At 34.8% G+C, this 18,901-nt stretch overlaps 1 protein-coding gene and 1 long non-coding RNA gene across 6 annotated transcripts; one reads left to right on the top strand and one right to left on the bottom strand.

The window, feature by feature from the left end:
• The first annotated feature begins 9,794 nt into the window (after positions 1–9,794).
• Positions 9,795–10,661, top strand: LOC141696733 (uncharacterized). The gene is made up of 2 exons (XR_012564477.1): positions 9,795–10,011; positions 10,416–10,661. It is a non-coding gene; the product is annotated as an uncharacterized LOC141696733 (long non-coding RNA).
• A 3,004-nt stretch (positions 10,662–13,665) lies between these two features.
• LOC141696732 (uncharacterized) lies at positions 13,666–18,340 on the bottom strand. 5 transcript variants are annotated; one of them, XM_074500852.1, is made up of 4 exons: positions 16,238–18,340; positions 15,745–15,893; positions 14,742–14,885; positions 13,666–14,031 (listed from the first exon to the last, which is right to left on the bottom strand). In XM_074500852.1, the coding sequence occupies exon 1, from the start codon at positions 18,275–18,277 to the stop codon at positions 16,613–16,615; it is 1,665 nt and encodes a 554-aa protein (XP_074356953.1). In that variant the 5' UTR covers positions 18,278–18,340; the 3' UTR covers positions 13,666–14,031; positions 14,742–14,885; positions 15,745–15,893; positions 16,238–16,612. The 5 variants fall into 5 exon arrangements, with proteins under 5 accessions (XP_074356953.1, XP_074356955.1, XP_074356956.1 ...); XM_074500854.1 differs by having other exon boundaries at positions 13,666–14,024; XM_074500855.1 differs by having other exon boundaries at positions 13,666–14,010.
• Positions 18,341–18,901: the final 561 nt, after the last annotated feature.

The raw sequence follows: 18,901 nt of genomic DNA, 5'->3' as shown, positions 1-18,901 counted from the left end.
GGATTTGAAGTCTACTACCATAAGAGACAACTATGACCTTACTGAAACTACTCTTGATGAAATTTATGGTATGCTCAAGACTTATGAATTTGAGATGGATCAAAGGAGCAAGAGGCATGGAAGAAAGTCAAGGACAGTTGCTCTTAAAGCTGAGGAGGAATCTCCTAAAGTGGCTGCCTCAAAAAGGGGCAAAGGAAAGGCTCTCATCATAAAGTCTGATTCAAAATCGTCAAGTACTGATGATGATGATTCAGAAACTGAAAGTTTACCTGAAATGGATGTTGATGAAGAGATGATGAAATTGTGTGCTCTTATGGTGAAGGGTATCACAAGGATAGTCTACAGGAAATTCAGAAAGGGAAAGAAGTTTTCCAGGAAAGGTGGAAGTTTTGATAAGAAAAGTTTCAGAAAGTCTGAAGGCAAAGGAGGAAAGTCTGACAAAGGAGATAACTCAAATGTCAAATGCTACAACTGTGGTGAAAGAGGCCACATATCTCCTGACTGCAAGAAAGGAAAAAGTGACAAAGGCAAGGCACTTGTCACAAAGAAGAAAAGCTGGACAGACACTTCAGATTCTGAAGATGAGGTAAACTATGCCTTGATGGCAAATGCTGATGGCAGCCCTGAAACTGCTGAATTGAAGGTACCTCAAACAACTTATGCCTTTCATACTGATGATATTACTGAGTTGAGATTATATCTTAAAACCATGTTTATTAGTTATAAAGATCAGACTTTAACATGTGAAAGATTAACATCTGAAAATCTTGCTTATAAAAAGAGAAATGATAATTTAGAAAAGGAGTTAATTTTTCTTCATCAAACTAAGAAAGAAAAAGATGATGCTTTATATGTTAGAGATGAAGTGCTAAAATTGAATAAATCTCTAAAAGGTGACTTAGAAAAGCAAAGAGAGATTATTAGAACTTGGACTAACTCTAGCATAACAACTCGGAATTTATTAAGTAGTGGAAACTGGAAAGAGGGCTTAGGTTATGGAGATGATAAAAGTGAAAAAAAAAACTGAACAAATTGAGCCAATTATTGTTAAACAGACTACTAAGCCAAAGGTAAATCATGTTAAGTTTGTAGCAAAAACTGTAAAGTCTGATTCTGAAAAGATGAAAGAGTATGTGACAGAAGTTAAAGAAAAGTCAACTTTTGACAAATTAGAACAAGATAAACCAGCTGAAGTTAACATTGACTTAATGACAAAGAAGCAGTTTAAGCATAAGTTGAAAGAGATTAGAAATGTCAACAAGGTAAAGGAAGCTAGGAAAAATAGGAATGGAAAGGAAGGTGTGAATAAAAGTAATAACTATATGCCTGTTCCTAATGCTCCTAGAAAGAAATGTTATAACTTTGGAAACTCTAACCATCTTGCTTCTTTTTGCAGGAAGAATAAAGATATAAACTCTTTACCTCCTAGATCAGGAGTTAAGAGTCAGTCTGTTAGGTTTAAGCCACAAAATCCTTATTTTCATTGTGGTAGTTTATGGCATTCCATTTATACTTGTAAGGAATATCATAGTTTGTACTATGATTATTATCAAATAAAACCTTCTTTGAAGAAAGTTGCTTTAATTTCTTCTAGTGTAAAGTCTGATGCAAAGTCTGATATAAGTTCTGATAAACAGCATGTTAGCATAAACTCTTATATTGAATCCGCTGCAAATGCTAACAAACTTAAAAAAGCCAAAGGATCCAAGCAAGTTTGGGTCCTTAAAACTAACCATTAGTGGTCTTTGTGCTTGCAGGGCAACAGGAAAAACATCCTAGTATTGGACAGTGGATGTTCAGGACATATGACTGGAAATAAAGCCCTGCTATCAGACTTTGTGGAGAAAGCTGGCCCAGAAGTTTCTTATGGAAATGGCAACATGGGAAAAACTCTGGGATATGGCAATACCAATCTTGGGAATGTCATCATTGAAACAGTAGCTCTTGTCTCAGGACTTAAACACTAAGTGTGAGTCAAATCTATGACAGAAGTTAGGATTTCTTTGAAGAACACTGTGAAGTTGTAAGCAATTTTACAGGTAAAGTGGTTCTAAAAGGTTACAGGCATGGTAACATTTATGAAGCCAGACTTTCAACAAGTTCTGATGGTTCTGCAATCTGTCTGTTGAGTAGAGCATCAATTGAAGAAAGCTGGAATTGGCACAAAAGACTCTCTCATTTAAATTTCAATAACATAAATGAGCTTGTAAAGAAAGATCTTGTGAGAGGACTGCCAAAATCAGTATTTGCTCCTGATGGCCTTTGTGATTCATGTCAAAAGGCAAAACAAAGAAAATCTTCTTTCAAGAGCAAAACTGAATCTTCAATTCTTGAGCCTTATCACCTACTGCATATTGATCTATTTGGTCCAGTCAATGTCATGTCTATTGCAAAGAAAAAATATGCTATGGTTATAGTGGATGAGTTCACAAGGTACACTTGGGTGTATTTCTTGCACAAGAAGAATGAAATTGCATCTACTCTAACCGATCATGTCAGATAGCTGGATAAGTTGGTCAAAGATTCTGTTAAAAATATAAGAAGTGATAATGTTACTGAGTTCAAGAATTCAATCATGGAAGAGTTCTACAAAGAGCATGGAATCAAACAGGAATTTTCTGCACCTGGAACTCCACAGCAAAATGGAGTTGTAGAAAGAAAGAACATAACTCTCATTAAAGCTACATGGACTATGTTTGATGAAGCAAAGCTACCAACCTACTTTTGGGCTGAAGCTGTGCAGAGTGCTTATTTTACACAGAATGCTACACTCATAAACAAGCATGGAAAAACACCATATGAGATGGTGAAAAAAAAGAAGCCAAATCTGAAATACTTTCATGTATTTGGTTGTAAGTGTTTTGTTCTTAAGACTCATCCTGAACAGCTGTCAAAATTTGATCTAAAAGCTGATGAAGGAATTTTTGTTGGATATTCACTTTCCACAAAAGCCTTCAGAGTCTACAATTTAAGATTAAGGGTTGTCATGGAATCTATCAATGTATCTTTTGATGATAAGAAGATTACTGGACTTGAAGATATCAATGATCATGATCAACTGAGATTTGAAAATGAAGATTTAAATTTTGATTCTGTAAATTCTGATGACTTAAAATCTGATCATGTAAGTTCTGACGGGTTAAGTTCTAATGTCATTGAAACTGTGGTAACAACTCCAAAAAATATTGCACCTGTCCAGGGGGAGCAAGCTGAAGATCCTACCATAACTCAAGACTCTCAAGAAGCATCAGACCCTGTCTCTGGCTCTTCAAGTTCTGATTCATCAAGTTATGGTGAGCCAAATTCTTATAATTCTGGAAACTCTGATACTTCAAATCCTGAAGGATCCAAGTCAAATTCTGAAGTCTCGGAGAGCATAACTACAGGGGGGCATCAGAAAATGCTGATGGAGACAGCATGGATCATGGGGGAGGATCCAGTTCTAGAAATCAACTTTCATCTGCAAGGAAGTGGACCAAATCACATTCACTTGACTTAATAATTGGAGATCCTGAAGCAGGTGTCAGAACTAGAACTGCAACATCAAATGAATGTCTCTATCATTCTTTTTTATCTCAGACTGAACCAAAGAAAGTTGAAGAAGTTCTTCAAGATGTTGATTGGGTGCAAGCAATGCAGGAAGAGTTAAATGAATTTGAAAGAAATAAAGTTTGGACCCTAGTGCCAAGACCAAAGAACAGATCCATTGTTGGCACAAAATGGGTGTTCAGAAATAAAATTGACAGTTATGGCATAATTACAAGGAACAAAGCAAGGCTGGTTGCTAAAGGTTACTCTCAATATGAGGGTATTGATTATGATGAAACATTTGCACCAGTTGCTAGATTGGAAGCCATAAGAATCTTTTTGGCTTATGCTGCTCACAAAAAGTTTAAAGTCTTTCAAATGGATGTGAAAAGTGTTTTTCTAAATGGAGAATTGGAAGAAACGGTGTATGTTGAACAACCTCCAGGCTTTGTAGATTCAAAATTTCCAAATCATGTCTACAGGCTTGACAAAGCATTTTATGGCCTTAAGCAAGCTCCTAGAGCATGGTATGAGACTTTAGCTCAATTCCTTCTGGAAAGTGGATTTCACAGAGGTACAATTGATAAAACACTGTTCTACCTCAACCATGGAAAGGACTTACTTTTGGTACAGATATATGTTGATGATATCATATTTGGTTCTACAAATGCCAAACTCTGTGAAAGGTTTGCAAAGCTAATGCAGTCAAGATATCAAATGAGTATGATGGGAGAACTTAGTTATTTTCTGGGACTAAAAGTCAAGCAAAATGAAGAAGGTACTTTTATCTGTCAATCCAAGTACACCAGAAATTTACTGAAGAAATTTGGAATGCAAGATTGTTCAACTGCATCCACTCCCATGGCCACTGCAACCAAGTTAGATAAAGATACTGGTTCATCAGTAGATATTACTAACTACAGAGGTATGATTGGCTCTTTAATCTATCTAACTGCAAGTAGACCTGATATCATGTATGCTACCTGTCTTTGTGCAAGATTTCAGGCTGATCCAAGAGAACCTCATCTAATAGCTGTGAAAAGAATTTTCAAGTACCTCAAGCGTACAGCTGATCTAGGATTGTGGTATCCTAAAAAATCAGATTTTAAGCTAATTGATTACTCAGATGCAGATTTTGCAGGATGCAAAATAGACAGGAAAAGCACTAGTGGGAGCTACCAATTTCTTGGAGGCAGATTGGTTTCTTGGTTTAGCAAGAAACAGAAATCAATTTCCATATCAACTGCAGAAGTAGAATATATTGTTGCAGGAAGCTGTAGTGCACAGATTCTCTGGATGAAGAATCAGTTACTGGATTATGGGTTAGAATTTTCTAAAATACCTATTTACTGTGATAATCAAAATGCTATTTTTATTATAGGTAATCCAGTTCAACACTCAATGACAAAGCACATCAGCATTAGGTACCATTTCATAAGGGAACGTGTAATGGAAGGTACAGTGGAATTGCAATTTGTTCCAACAGATCAACAACTAGCATATATCTTCACAAAACCACTATGTGAAGCTACTTTTACAAGAGTGGTAAATGAACTTGGAATGGTTTCAGGTTCTTTCTTTAAATTTGCTTAGTTTTTGTTCTCATGCATCAGACTTTATGATCAGTGTTTACAGATTGTCTTATCTTCATGTAATTTGTGCTTAAAGTGAAATACATTAAATGCTGATTGTTATCTGATGTGGATCTATATACTCTGATAGTTTTTTAAATGCTCTGTGACAATTCAATCCAATAAGGATACATGTACTAGATGCTGACCTATTAGTCTTTAACATACTAGAAATCCCATATTTGAAGTAGTTGTTTATGTGGAAACTCATTAACACAAGCAAATTCTGATTTTGAGCTTAGTCAAATTTTCTTTGTGTATCTTATTACTAAGTCACAAACTAGATTCTTGCTTCTTATCTGTTAAATTCTGATGTCAGTAAATCTTAAGGATGAACCACATGCTTAATAAGTCTCACTTATCTGAAGAAAAGAAATGAAAAGAAAAAAAATTGAAGTCAGGTACTCCTTTGAGATCTAGAGTAAAAATGTGGAAGGGAAGACCCAAGTGCATTGCTGGTATTAAGTAATATGCATTAGAAAAGCAAATAAATTTTTCTTGGTGACTTTTCACATTCTCTGATTACTGGAGAAATACTCTGATAATAGAATAAATTCTGATAGCAGTTGTGACTCACTTACACTGAGAAGCCATTGTAAAAAGGAATTCCAAAAGATGCATAAAATGAGCACAAACAGTTGAGGTGGACTCTTGCATAAATTTGTTCTATAGTAGACTTCATAATTAATGACAGATTTTAAGCACTTTTCTCAGTTATGCCTTATTTCTAAGATGTACTGAAGTTTATCAGACTTTAATCTTTATCTGATATTCTGCTAATGCACGCACACTCTCACTCCATATGAATGATGAAAATTACTGTGATGATCAAGGTGTTTCAGATAAACAGTTAAGTGTCATTTGCATAAATTCTGAGGACAAGTTCTGATGGAAGTTTTGATGATTAAACTCTGAAGAAACAAGTCAGTATTTGTATGAAGAATCACATAAACAGACATTCACTTTTTGAGTACAGAAGCCATGTTCTGATGACTGTTAAAATCTGATAATAGTCAAGTTCTGATATTAAATCATGATGGAAACTCTGATGCTTACATGGCATTATTTATTTACTTAACTTATTTATGGTAAATACTGAAACGGTCATATTTTATCATAATATAATTAGGTGAGATAAAAATAGTCCTAATCATTTGGTTTAGTGGTAAACGTGTTTGTCTTGAAAAACTGCATGTGCACAGTAATTATTACTTATTTCCCGTGCCCATTAACTCCTGCTTTAACTATTAACTGTTCACATATTGCCCAAATCATTACACATCGGTCTAGGGAGACGTGGTATCATTAACTCTACACTTAATCATTAATCAGTCCCTAGTCCCTTGATATTCCATTGGCTATTTAACCAATATTTCATCTCAGACATATCATCTTCTATTCTCACACAAAATCATTCTCTCTATTTTTCTCCTTCATAAAAATGGTTCTTGTAAACATGTTTATGAACTATGAGAACTTCAACGTCGAGTTCAGTTGTGGTGACTGGGAACAGAATGGCACGTCACTGCCATTCCTGATGAGATATGGAACTTGATTTCACAAGAGGTTCAGACAAATCTCTTGTTCTTTAAGATGGACTATCAACTCCATCTTGATCGCTTGGAAGAAGAACGGAGAGAGGCTCTTCTTTAGCAAGAACGGATCATCCGTCTTGCAGTGTTATTTGTCAGCAGCAGGAGGAACTAATCGATAGCTTTCCTTCTTAGACCAAGGCTGTTAATGTTCACCATCTTAGACTAGGATTATCTTGTAATCTTTTGCATGTAATCTACAAATTTCATAAAATGTACTATTTTGATATTTTAATGAAATTTCTTTTGATTGCAAGATTTAGTCTTTGTTTATCTCGTATTATGTGCATGTGAATGTTCTCATTGAAGCCTGTTTACTTCATCTACTTGAACTGTATTTCTTGATGAATGTTTTGATTAAAATTGTGGTTACTAATAATTTGTGATGAATTGAGAAAGTAGAAGCAATTGAGAAAGCTCAAGAGAAGCAACAGGCCCAAATCTCCGAGATCCTAGCTAATCAAGCTTCTCAACAGGCTCAATTGAATGAAATTCAAACTTCAGTGGAACTTCTTCTCTCACTCCTATTATCAGATGATGCCAAAAAGGGGGAGAAGATAGTTAAGTCCAAATGCTCAAATGATCAAATACTGAAGAAGAAATATGATGAAGCTGATGACCAGGGAAACCCTAGCAAGGGTATAGGTCAAGTTCAAAGTAAAGGGCAAAGCAACAAGGTTTCTTCTAGGAAACTAATTACTGATGCAAGCAAATCTTCTATTCAAAAGAAGACAAATTCTGAAGCTGCTCCAACTCAAAATCTGATAGCAAGTACTGAAACTCAAAATTTGATATCAAGTTCTGATGAGCAAAGTCTGACAAAGCCTGATGTTCTGATATAAGGTGGAAGTCAAGATTCTCAAAAGTTCATGCAAAATCTGAAGCTCAAGGGAAAGCAGACTACAGTCTACTACAAGGATCCCAAGATTCAGACACTTGATGAGGAAATTGCTAGAAGATTATTTCTGAAGCATAATCCAGGAATGGATTTAGATAATCTCAAGGAGGAAGAAGCTAGATTTAAAGCTGAAAAGACAAATCTAAAGCCAAAAGTTTCTGTTGCAAAGAAACCTCCAAGGCCTAAGGAGAAAGGCATTGTGATCAAAAAGAAGACAATTACTGAGGCATCAAAGCCCAAAACAAGATCACAAACTGAGATTGATCCTAAGTCAAAAGGAAAAGGAAAAGTTGATGAACCAATCAAGCCACAGGAGATGAAAATTCCTCAAATCTTGATAAAACCTGTGTGCAAAATGGTTCAAGTTACTGATGATACACTTGCTAAAGAAGAAGATGTTCAAACTCTGAAAAGAAGGAAGATTACTGAAGAATTCAAGACAACCTCTGACAAAGCTCAAGTTGTTCAGAGTGAAGAATAACAAGTTACTGAAGGAACAGTAAACTCTGATAAAGTCAGGAAATCAACCTCTGACAGTGCTCAAGTTGATTTAGACAAGATTCAAGTAGCTGACAAAAAGAAACTTCTGTGGAAAAATGTTAAATCATCAGATCCAAAGAAAAGCCAATTATTATCTGATTTCATGACTGTTGGATTGAAAGCCAGAGAAGCAAGAGACAGAGCTGGACTAGGTTCTGATGAAGCTAAGATAAAAACAGGAGTTGATGTGCTTACCAGAGAACCATTTATGCTGACTGATAAACCTCTTGAAGATGTTACACAGAAACACCTGGATAAGGTTATCTCTGTTCAAGTGGTAGTGGATGTTCATAAAAAGCACAATATCAAAGAAAATCTGATTCTATTTCTTGAAGATGGAAGAACATATCAGATGTCAGAATCAGATGTACTGAACAAATCATTGAAAGAACTTCAATTCTTTCATTACCTTTTAGAGGTAAAGTCTGATATTACCAGGAGATGGTCAGAGTTCATATTGAAGACCATCAGAGATAAAGCAAGAATTTCTAGTTCAAGGGTTACAGAATTCATTCCTAATATTGTTGGAGATGATGGAAGTGAAATTCAATCTGATAGATTGAAAGATAAATGTTTATGCTACAATGAAGATTCTTCTCATCCTAGAGCAATAAGACTGAATGATGGTTTAAAAAGAAACCATATCTCTGTTATAAGGACTGCAATCTATCAGATTGGGAGTCAGAATGAAGAGATGAAGCAAGTCAAGACTACACTCTCTCAGGTTCTGAGGATAAAAGAAGAAAAGTTGATATCACACTTTGTCAAGAACCATTTTGGATTCAGATTGACTCAGAGAGATTGGTAAAAACTACAAGGACTGTAAGTTGTAGTTAGTTATTCAGTTAAATTTTTAATGCATTTGTACTTACATGTTTTTGACATCATCAAATCTATTAACTTGTATATTTTGCATAATTTACAAGTTGGGGGAGATTGTTAGATATATTTGAGATGTCATATCTAATATGTTTCATGTTTAGTTTTCAGATATTAACAAATAGGAAATATCAGGACTTACGGGAATCAATACTTACTGGAAGTCAGAACTTAATATCAGAACTTAAGGTCATATCAGAACTTAAGTGCGGGAAGACTTACAGATAAGAAAGGAAGCTGATTTATAGAAGAAGATCGAGACAAAACAAAAGAAGATATGCATGAAAAGAATTAGAGGACTAAAAGACTTGTAAAAGATATCTGATTGATATATTTTAGGAGACAGAATTATATTTCATATCAATTAGAAGTTATCTTGTAACTGTGTACTATATAAACACAACTTAGGTTTACATTATAAGTGTTATCATTATCGAGATACATTATTCATTGTAACCTAGCAGCTCTTAGTGATATTTGTTCATCACTGAAAGAGAACAGTTCCATTGTAACAGAGTTTATCTTATTGAATATATTTGTTTACTGTTACTTGTGTTCAAAATCGATTTGATTGTATTAAACACTGTATTCAACCCCCTTCTACAGTGTTGTGTGACCTAATATAAAATGGTTACAAAATTGCAGAACATATTTTTACAAATATTTTTACAACTGATAGCATTTTTTGTAAAAAAATTGTAAAATTTAGATATATTCATAAAAAAAAACCCAAAATAAAAAGAACAAATAAATAACAGCTAAAAACAATATAAAGATCATAAGTTACTTCTTCTCCTCTCCTCAGATCCAATCAATTTATACTCACCCCAGTTTGTAAATTAGCTTCCACTAAGAAGAAAAGAGATGTCAACAGCATTCTTCGGTGATGAAACTGCCCCCTTCTTTGGATTTCTTGGACTTACTGCTGGCTTAGTTTTCTCATGTATGCTATCATCTCTTCTCCCATGTGATTTTTTTTACGTTTTTTCTGATTATTTTTCGGTTTTATTGTTTGGATCTTGATTTTATTATTTAATTAATTTTAATTTGTACTGTTTTTGCTCATTTTGTTTATGTTTAGATTCGGTTGTCACACTTTTCCGATTATTATTTGGATTTGACCTGAATAGGGTTAGTATATATATATATATATATATATATATATTTGTATGCATCTATGATTTTAAGTTGTAATAGAATGGATGTGTAAGAATTCTAGTTGTAAAGATGTCGTGTATTGGACAATAAAAGACAAAATTCATTTTGATGTATCATATATTTAGTCATTTTGAAAAGTTTTTGTATTTTCTGTTTTTTTATGCTTGTATTGGATTGTTATTGGTTTAGGTATGGGGGCAGCGTACGGTACAGCTAAGAGTGGTGTAGGAGTGGCATCAATGGGAGTGATGAGGCCGGAGTTGGTGATGAAGTCAATTGTGCCGGTGGTTATGGCTGGAAACATGCATTTCCAGATATATAGAGTTGTGAATGATCTGCGACACAGAATAGCATGGACAACAATCTGGCAGCCCCAACTTGTATCACCTGAATAACATAGAATCTATAGTCATGATATATAATAAGTTTATTGAACTACAAGATATAATTTATGCATGCATAAGACATATCCTTCCGAGAATTTCCAAGCTGATTTGAGCAATTCACACACTATATTGCTTGAAGCATCAATAAGAATCTGAGGCATCAGTGCTACTGCCGCAGTACCTACTTCAGAAGTGAGCAAAATGAACTGCTCACTTGCAGAGATTTACTTGTTAAGTTCGGAAAATCTAGGCTCCTCTACAGAATTAGTATCTAAGTCTACTTTTGGAAGTATTCCTATACTAAACATAAAGCTCTGTTGCTTAAAAGGTCCATCAGATCTACAACATCTTCATTGCTGCTCTCTATAGGAAACTATTACTTGAGCTTGTGAGAAGAAATTCATTATTGCATGACAGGATCAATTTGGATTTAATGCAACTGCAAAATCAATCTGAAGCAAATCGATTAACCACATGGATGCCTGCAGCTTACAAAAATAATAGGGAAATATGACAGCCATGTAAATGCAAGAAACAAAACCAGCAGTTGTTTTGATAGAGAAGTAGCGATGCATTAAACAATAAGATATCACAAGTTGCAGGATTCTGATACAATAAACGGATTTGAATTCAATCTTACAGGATTCCGGTAATATGATGTCAAGGACGCCAACGCAGCAACGGGTATAGGTTTTGTGGTAGATGAAAGCACTGCTTGGTAAAGTACTGGGAAGCCAGGCAATGCTTCCTGGGAAAATTCATTTGTTATTTACATGGTCTATATGGCTTTACTTGACCATCAAAATAAAGCTTTGAAGCATATGTATACAAAAATAACCACTAGCCTACAGCAACAACCAACAAGAACATAAAAAAGAAAGTGGAAATGCTAAAATATAGAACAAGTGGATTATTGCTGTTATTATTAGTACATGAATTAATCCCAAGGCGAAGTCGTACTATCTTTTTGATGGATATTCGCATCTCTCGTCTGGGCTTGCTTGTGGTCTTGCTGGACTTTCTGCTGGCATGGCAATTGGAATTGTTGGTGATGGTGGTGTTTGGTACTGTATTTTTTTTCTTTTGATTTTAAAGTGAATAAATTATCCTTAGTGATGAGTATATCTAATTCTTTGGGGATATTAATGGGAATGAGTAGCAGCAGCTCTCCGCAAAGTGCAAGGATAGTTAACTAGAAAAATTGTGAATAATTTGTTACTAGTATCAAAGTAAGCTTCTGTGCATACTACACGTTGTACAAACATGTAGCAGTCACAAAACCTGTTGTTTAATATGGAGACAGGGATAGCCGATGTGGCGAGTAGAAGAAAAACCTGCATTAGTATGGTATTCAGGGGAAGGAAAGACGCTTTCTGGTTTGCTTTAATTGATTTGGGCTCAAAAGTTTATTGTGCTTTGCAGGGCTAATGCACAGCAGCCGAAGCTTTTTGTTGGAATGATCCTTATTCTCAGTTTCGCTGAAGCTCTAGCCTTGTATGGTCTCATTGTTGGCATCATTTTGTCTTCAAGAGCTGGCCAATCCAGAGCCGACTAAGTTCAAAGCCTTATCTTTGTGCATACATAAGTTTGAGTAATATTGTTTGTTCTTATCGAAGGAGAACTTGGAGGTCTTTCTTTTTGTGTGCTAGAGTCCTGCTTCATTGGGAAGTCATTGTTTTGCAACGGTAATATAAAGATATTCTTGATTTTGGTTGTAATAGTAGGGAGTAATTCCGGTGCACAATAAATAAGCCCTGCTACAATCTATTCAATAGCTACTGTGTAGGCAAGTTATGGACGAAATCTGAGTAGAAGGATTTGTTGAATATAAGATCGTAGTTCATTATAGTTCCATAAGGATATGGTCAGACATAACTAAAGCAAGATTACTCATTCTGGTTGAATTCTATTATGGCTTGTGTAGCTCTCCCGGATGTATTATCACCTTCAATATAACCAATTCCCTCAATGTCTGGAAGGACGGGAACCATGTGTCACTTTAATGTCCGGAAAGACGGGAACAATGTTAGAAAATTTTCTACCAAATATTTGCTTGCTTAATTCTTGTCAAATTTACTGTGAAGACTATATGCACCTTATAATACGATGGCAGACTGGCGAGCAAAAGAAAGAATAATGAGGTGAAAAATGGTAGTCTGGTAAGTTATAATCTCTAAAGGGGACTGGGAGATGAAGAATTTTAATGGTAATCAGGTCCTTAAGACAAATGTCTAGATTTGGTTCATGGTGAGTTGGGCTTAGGACCGAGTTAATGGACTGGGGTTGTGCCAGGAATTCAGCAAAACATGGTTCAAATGGGGGAGTTGCAAATGCAAGAAGTGTTCCAAGAGGAGTTCTTCAAGGAAGGGATAGTCTACAATGACGAGTTCCTTTTCGCGGGTGATGTCCCATTGGAGGATATAGATTAGCAGTCACTGTGCTTATCTTAGTAGCAATTTGCAGTGGTGCTCCCCCTAGTAATGTCTCATTTGGTTTTTCAATTTTGTAGTTACTTGGGTGTAACTTGAAATTTCTTGGAACTAAGTTAGATGATACACTTGCGAGTAATATTTTTAGTTGATGAGCATGTAACTGGAATTACTGGATTCATGTATCCACTTACGGGGAACATATAGTCCCCGATGATAGTTAGGCTCCAGTTGATAATTAGGTTCAGGTCACGCCACCATTTATATCAACAAAACTAGACCATATGTTATGGCATTTATTGTTTGACTTTAAATTAATTTCTATTAGTAGCTTAGTTGTATTTCGTTTTGTCAAGTGTGTAACAATACCGATGAATTTATTTTTATGTTAGTCAATAATCTACATATGAGCTCTACAAATTAATTAGTCAACAACTTAGCATAAAAAATTTAATTAATTAGTTAACGACCTGAAATTCACTATCATGCAGAAAAACAAAGGTTTTACTATTTATCACTATAAATATGTAATTCCTACTCTGGCTAAATTGACACAACCCCTGCCAGCTTCTAAAAGAACCTGTTCGAAATTAATGGAGACGGATTAAAATTACCTTTAACCAATCCGCAGAAATACTCTTATCATAAACAATAGACTTTTCCAATTCATTCTAGCAATATCTGCTATAATTTGGATCACAGGTCTCTTCAATATTGTTTCCTTAACAATCTGACCCGAGACTCAATATGTGGTCGAGCTTTCATGCTACAAACAATTTTTTTTCAAGCTATCCAAAAGCACTGGATTTCAACCGACTACTTTCAGCTCTCCAACCACTATCTTCTATAAGTTTCAACAATAACTTAACAAGGGTAGCAGCCCCGACATTTCCCCTTCTATTATTGACAATAGTACCGTAACCTTTACATCTACTTGTTTGGCTTCAGGACTTCATGCCATAACGCTTTCTGCATAACGCTTTCTGCAATCTTAGTCAACGTATAAGATTATTCACATACAATGAAAATGCCAACATAAATGTTATTCAATTAAATAAACACAACTAAATCAAGAGTTATTTGCAAAATGCATCCCGTAGTTTGGCCAAAATGCAATTTTTACCTATACTTTATTTAATTGGACTTTGCATCCCCTTACTATTTTCGGCGCGACAAATTGCTCCATTTTCGTTAAATTTGTTAAAATTCTCAGGGGTATTTTAGGAAATTAAAATATTTAATTTTAATTAGATTATTATTTAAGCTTCTTGACCCTCTAAATGATACTTTTCGAAAAAATTTCAAGAACAGAAGTTGTAGAGAACAAAAAAATCTTTTCTAAACAATAACATTCAAAAATTATCAAAAATTTTACGAAGCCAAAATTAAATTAAATATATACTTAATGAATTTATTAAAAAGAATTATAAAAAAAATATTTTAATTTTGAACCTTTTTATTTCGGGAAGATTTTTTCATTCCCTACAACTTTCGTTCTTTAAATTTTTTCAGAATGTATCGTTTAGAGGGTAAAAAACCTTAAATAAAGATCTAAAAATAATTTAATATTTTAATTTCCTAAAATACCCCTTTTTAACAAAATTAAAGAAAATGGTGCAATTTGTCGCGCCGAAAATAGTAATGGGATGCAAAGTGCAGTTATATAAAGTATAAGTAACAAATTAAGAAATGTCACTGACCTCTAGGGCTTCTGCAGTTGTACACACAATTCGAAAGAGAGAACTGTGAACAGAGGAATCAGAATGCAAGATATCCTTGACAACTTTACCCAGCTTCGTTGAGTACGGAATTGACAAAGTGCATTTCGTTATTACTTCAAGCACCTGTATCCATTGATGATACCAAGAGTAAATTCTGCTAACTGCTTTAATCTATAACATACTTATCACAATACCTTTCTACACATTGGTAGAGCAGCAACTCACAGTAGAGATGCAAAACAACCTCAATACTAAATGTGTTAGCCAGTTATATTTAAGTCAAGCAATTAGACCAGATAAGATATCAGATGGGAGAAACCCAGCTGCTGGAAAGATTTAAGAGTATGCGCCCATACACCTTGTGAATACTGAGGTTAGCTATCTAGTAACAACAAATCAGTCCAACCAGTGTCTCCCATAATGTTAGACTCCGCACATTTTTATAGATAATGCATTGTTTAAAACAAACGCCCGCCTCTGATTATTAAAGATGATATGTTCCAAACACCCCCATACATACAATTGACTATTTGAAAATAATCAAGAACACCATTAAGCATATATCAATAGTATAAAACAAGGTGTTTACAACATAATTAAACTACAAACAACCAATGACCTTGGAAATTTTCTAAACAATTTCTGTTTAGATCAACTAGAATCAAAACCAAGTAGAAAGAACAGGTCATACATGCCAAAAATGAGAACAAGGCCATAGAGTTCAAGAAAGGCTGTATTAAGACTCAAAAAGCAGAAAATTTGTTGGTGGAGAAAAGAGGCTGGAGATAGGGCCAACCCTGAACATACCACGGAAAATTCCTAAACCTTTTAACATGCATCATCTACTAGCCACAAAAGTAACAGAACAATTAACAGATATGACAATGCCTTACGTGTTGCAAAGTCTCAGTAGCAGGCAGACAAGAGCACAACATTTATAATAAATGTGCTGAAACAATTCAAGAAAGTAGCTGAGAGATACCTTTAGCATCACCTTCCAGCAAACATCCTTCACTTTGTATTTCCAGTATTCATAATTGACTAAAACGTATTGGATGGAGAAAACAACAAGTGCCAGGACAACGTCATTTTCTACTCCAATCTCAACAAGTTGCATAGTGAAGTCCAACACTGTGAATTATAATTACCAATGCCATGTTAGAATGTATGACAACAGAGAATAGGAAAAACGCTCATATCTAGGTAATAACAATAATGTTGTAGAACAAGCTTCGCATTAAGTTTGCAAATATATTTTATGCCATAGCAGAACTCATAAAGCAACAGATAGAAAGGGATGAACAGACAAATGTCATTAGATGTAAGACAAGTCCTAGATATGATACAAATTAAAATTGGCATGAGCAAAGGAAGACAAAAACACACCACAATAAAGAAATACAACAAAGAAATTATCAAAAATATCTACAAAGAATAAAGATAGATGAAACAGCCAAAACAAATAACCCACTTGCCTGAAATAACCAACGGATAGCAACTCTCGTTCTGCTCACAATCGATCAAAATCATTTTAGCGAGTCTCCCAGACAACAACCATGAGCCGCTTCAACAAAGGAAAATCAAGTGCAAAATCATTTCAGCTCTATTGGGTCTATACTCATGTTAGACCTTGTAAAATTCAGAAGCACGGCACATGCTGAGAATAGTTTAAAAATGATGCAGAAGCTTCCCAGAAAGCTAGAACAATTTTGAGGTTTCTCCAACAGTACCTTAATAATCCAAATCACTTAAGAAGCTAATATGAAGCTCTTTGTTCTCAAAAATATTCACAGCTAAAGAAAACAAGAACTAGCAATTAAATGCCAGCAAACAAGTTTAAAAGTTACACTTCAACCATTAGTGATGGACATATCAGTATTGTATTCTAACAATAACCTATCAATAACCTCTTCCTTCCAATCAAAATTAGAAAATGACTTGCTTACAATAATTTCCCAAGTGCCTATATCAATTCCTTGTACACTTGAAGCAGCGATAGCAAGTACCCGAGAAACTTCTGCTTCCTGTCCAGAGTTATAAAGTCCCTCAACTAGGATAGAGTAAGTCGATTTATTCGGCAAACAATCTTTTTCCAACATCTCCTCCAGTATTCTAATACCATCCTTGGCTTTACCAACTTTACAAAATCCTTTGATTAGCATATTATAAGTAAATGAATTGGGACTACATCCTTTCTCTACCATGTCATCCCACAACCTCCCGGCCTCACACAATTCTCCCTTATCACACATCCCCGCGATGAGTGTATTATAAGTCAAGACACTAGGAAAGGAACTCTTCTCAAACTCATCAAATAACTTCTTTGCTTCCAAAATTTTATCTTTCTTACAAAGCCAATATATAAGTGTACTCGATATTGCATTGTCAGGTGTAACATTTTTTCTCAACAACTTCTTCCACAATTCACAAGCATCCTCAACCTTCCCTTCCTCACACAAAAGATCTATTAATTTACAACACAATACTGATTCGGGAACATACTTCTTTTCGAGCATATCCTCAAGCAAATTACCCGCTTCCCCTGATTTCTTATTCAAACAAAACGCTTCAATCATCACTCCATAAGTCACATCATTCGGTTCAACCCCATTCTCCTCCATTTCATCCATCACCTTAACGGCATCAATCAACTTCCCCGTCTTACAAAACCCATCCATCAAAATCGTATAAGTAGTCGCATCAGGAATCCACCCGCGATCAATAATCTCATCAAACACCTTCTTCGCCCCAACCATATCCCCTCTCGACACAAACCCCCCTAAAATCGTCGTATAAGTCACCACATTCGGAACCATCCCCATTTCCGGCATCTCATCAAGCACCTTAACCGCACCCTCAACATCACCACTCTTACAAAACCCCTTCAACAAAATATTACAAGTAAACACATTCGGAACCACATTAAACTTCTTCTTACAATTCTTAAACAACAAATGAACTAACTTAAACTGTTTATTCTGAATCAAAGCATTCAACAACGTATTAAACGACCTCACCGACGTCTCAACACCAAACTCCTTAATCCTCAAAAACATCTCAAGAGCCTGCTTAGGCCTACTCGCAATCCCGTAATTCCGAATAACAATAATAAACAAATTCTCCCCACACCTAACACCCAATTTCTTTAAATCTAAAAGTAAATTCTCCATTTCTGTAAAAGCTCGAGCTCGAGCAAGCTTAGTAATAATAGCAAGATAAGTATCATAATTATGGTAAAAATGGGGATGATAATTACCAGCATGGTGAAAGATTTGGAGGGCAAGGTCGACATTTTGCTGAGAAGAGATGATGGAGACGAGACGTTTAGGGTAGAGATTTTGAGGCCAGGGTTTAATAGGGGGAGTAACAGTGAAGGATTTTAAGAGCTGTTCTTTGGATTTTATGGAGGAGAGATGGGTGTGAGATGGGTGGCTCAGAAATGGGTCTGCGGCGGAGGAGACGGTGGAGAGAGAGCGTGTCACGGTGGCTAGATTGAATCGCCGGCGGAGTGACATGATGGTAAAAAATTAGAATGACAAAAAAATTAAATTTTTGTACCTTATTCTTGAATTTAATTGATGGCTGAAACTAACTTGTTTTTTCTTCAGTACATATAACATCTGTATTGTTTATTTATAATATTAAAAAATTGGTATTAAACCTCCGATTATTGTTCCGATTAATTCTTCCAATTAATTGTTAATCGGTACTTCTTCCGATTAATGCCGATTTCCGATTTTTACAACCATAGCTGAAAGAACAACAATAAACTACAAGTGAAAAACTAGTGTCCGTTTTGGAAATTTTAAAATAAGTAACTTATAGTTTAAAACGAATTATGACTTACAACTAATAAGTGACTTATAAGTAATAAGTATTGATTTACAAGGGATAAGTAGATAAATACTCATAAGTTATATAAGTGTTTGGATAATATTACTTAAAACTCAAAATTATTTTACTTAAATAAATTAATAAAATAAGTTTTAAATATAATTAACTTAATTTGTGAATTTAAAATTTAAAAAAATATTTAAAAACAGATATTTTAAAATTAAAATTAATAAAAAAGTGAAAAAATTAAAAAAAATTGGAAAAAAGTATGTTATTACCAACATTTAACTTATAAATCCAATTTA

The sequence above is a fragment of the Apium graveolens genome, chromosome 11 (assembly GCF_009905375.1).
Source record: "Apium graveolens cultivar Ventura chromosome 11, ASM990537v1, whole genome shotgun sequence".
NCBI classification, from domain to species: Eukaryota; Viridiplantae; Streptophyta; class Magnoliopsida; order Apiales; family Apiaceae; genus Apium; species Apium graveolens.
The sequence above is the reverse complement of the archived record's forward strand: the minus strand, read 5'-3'. Positions and strand labels throughout refer to the sequence as shown.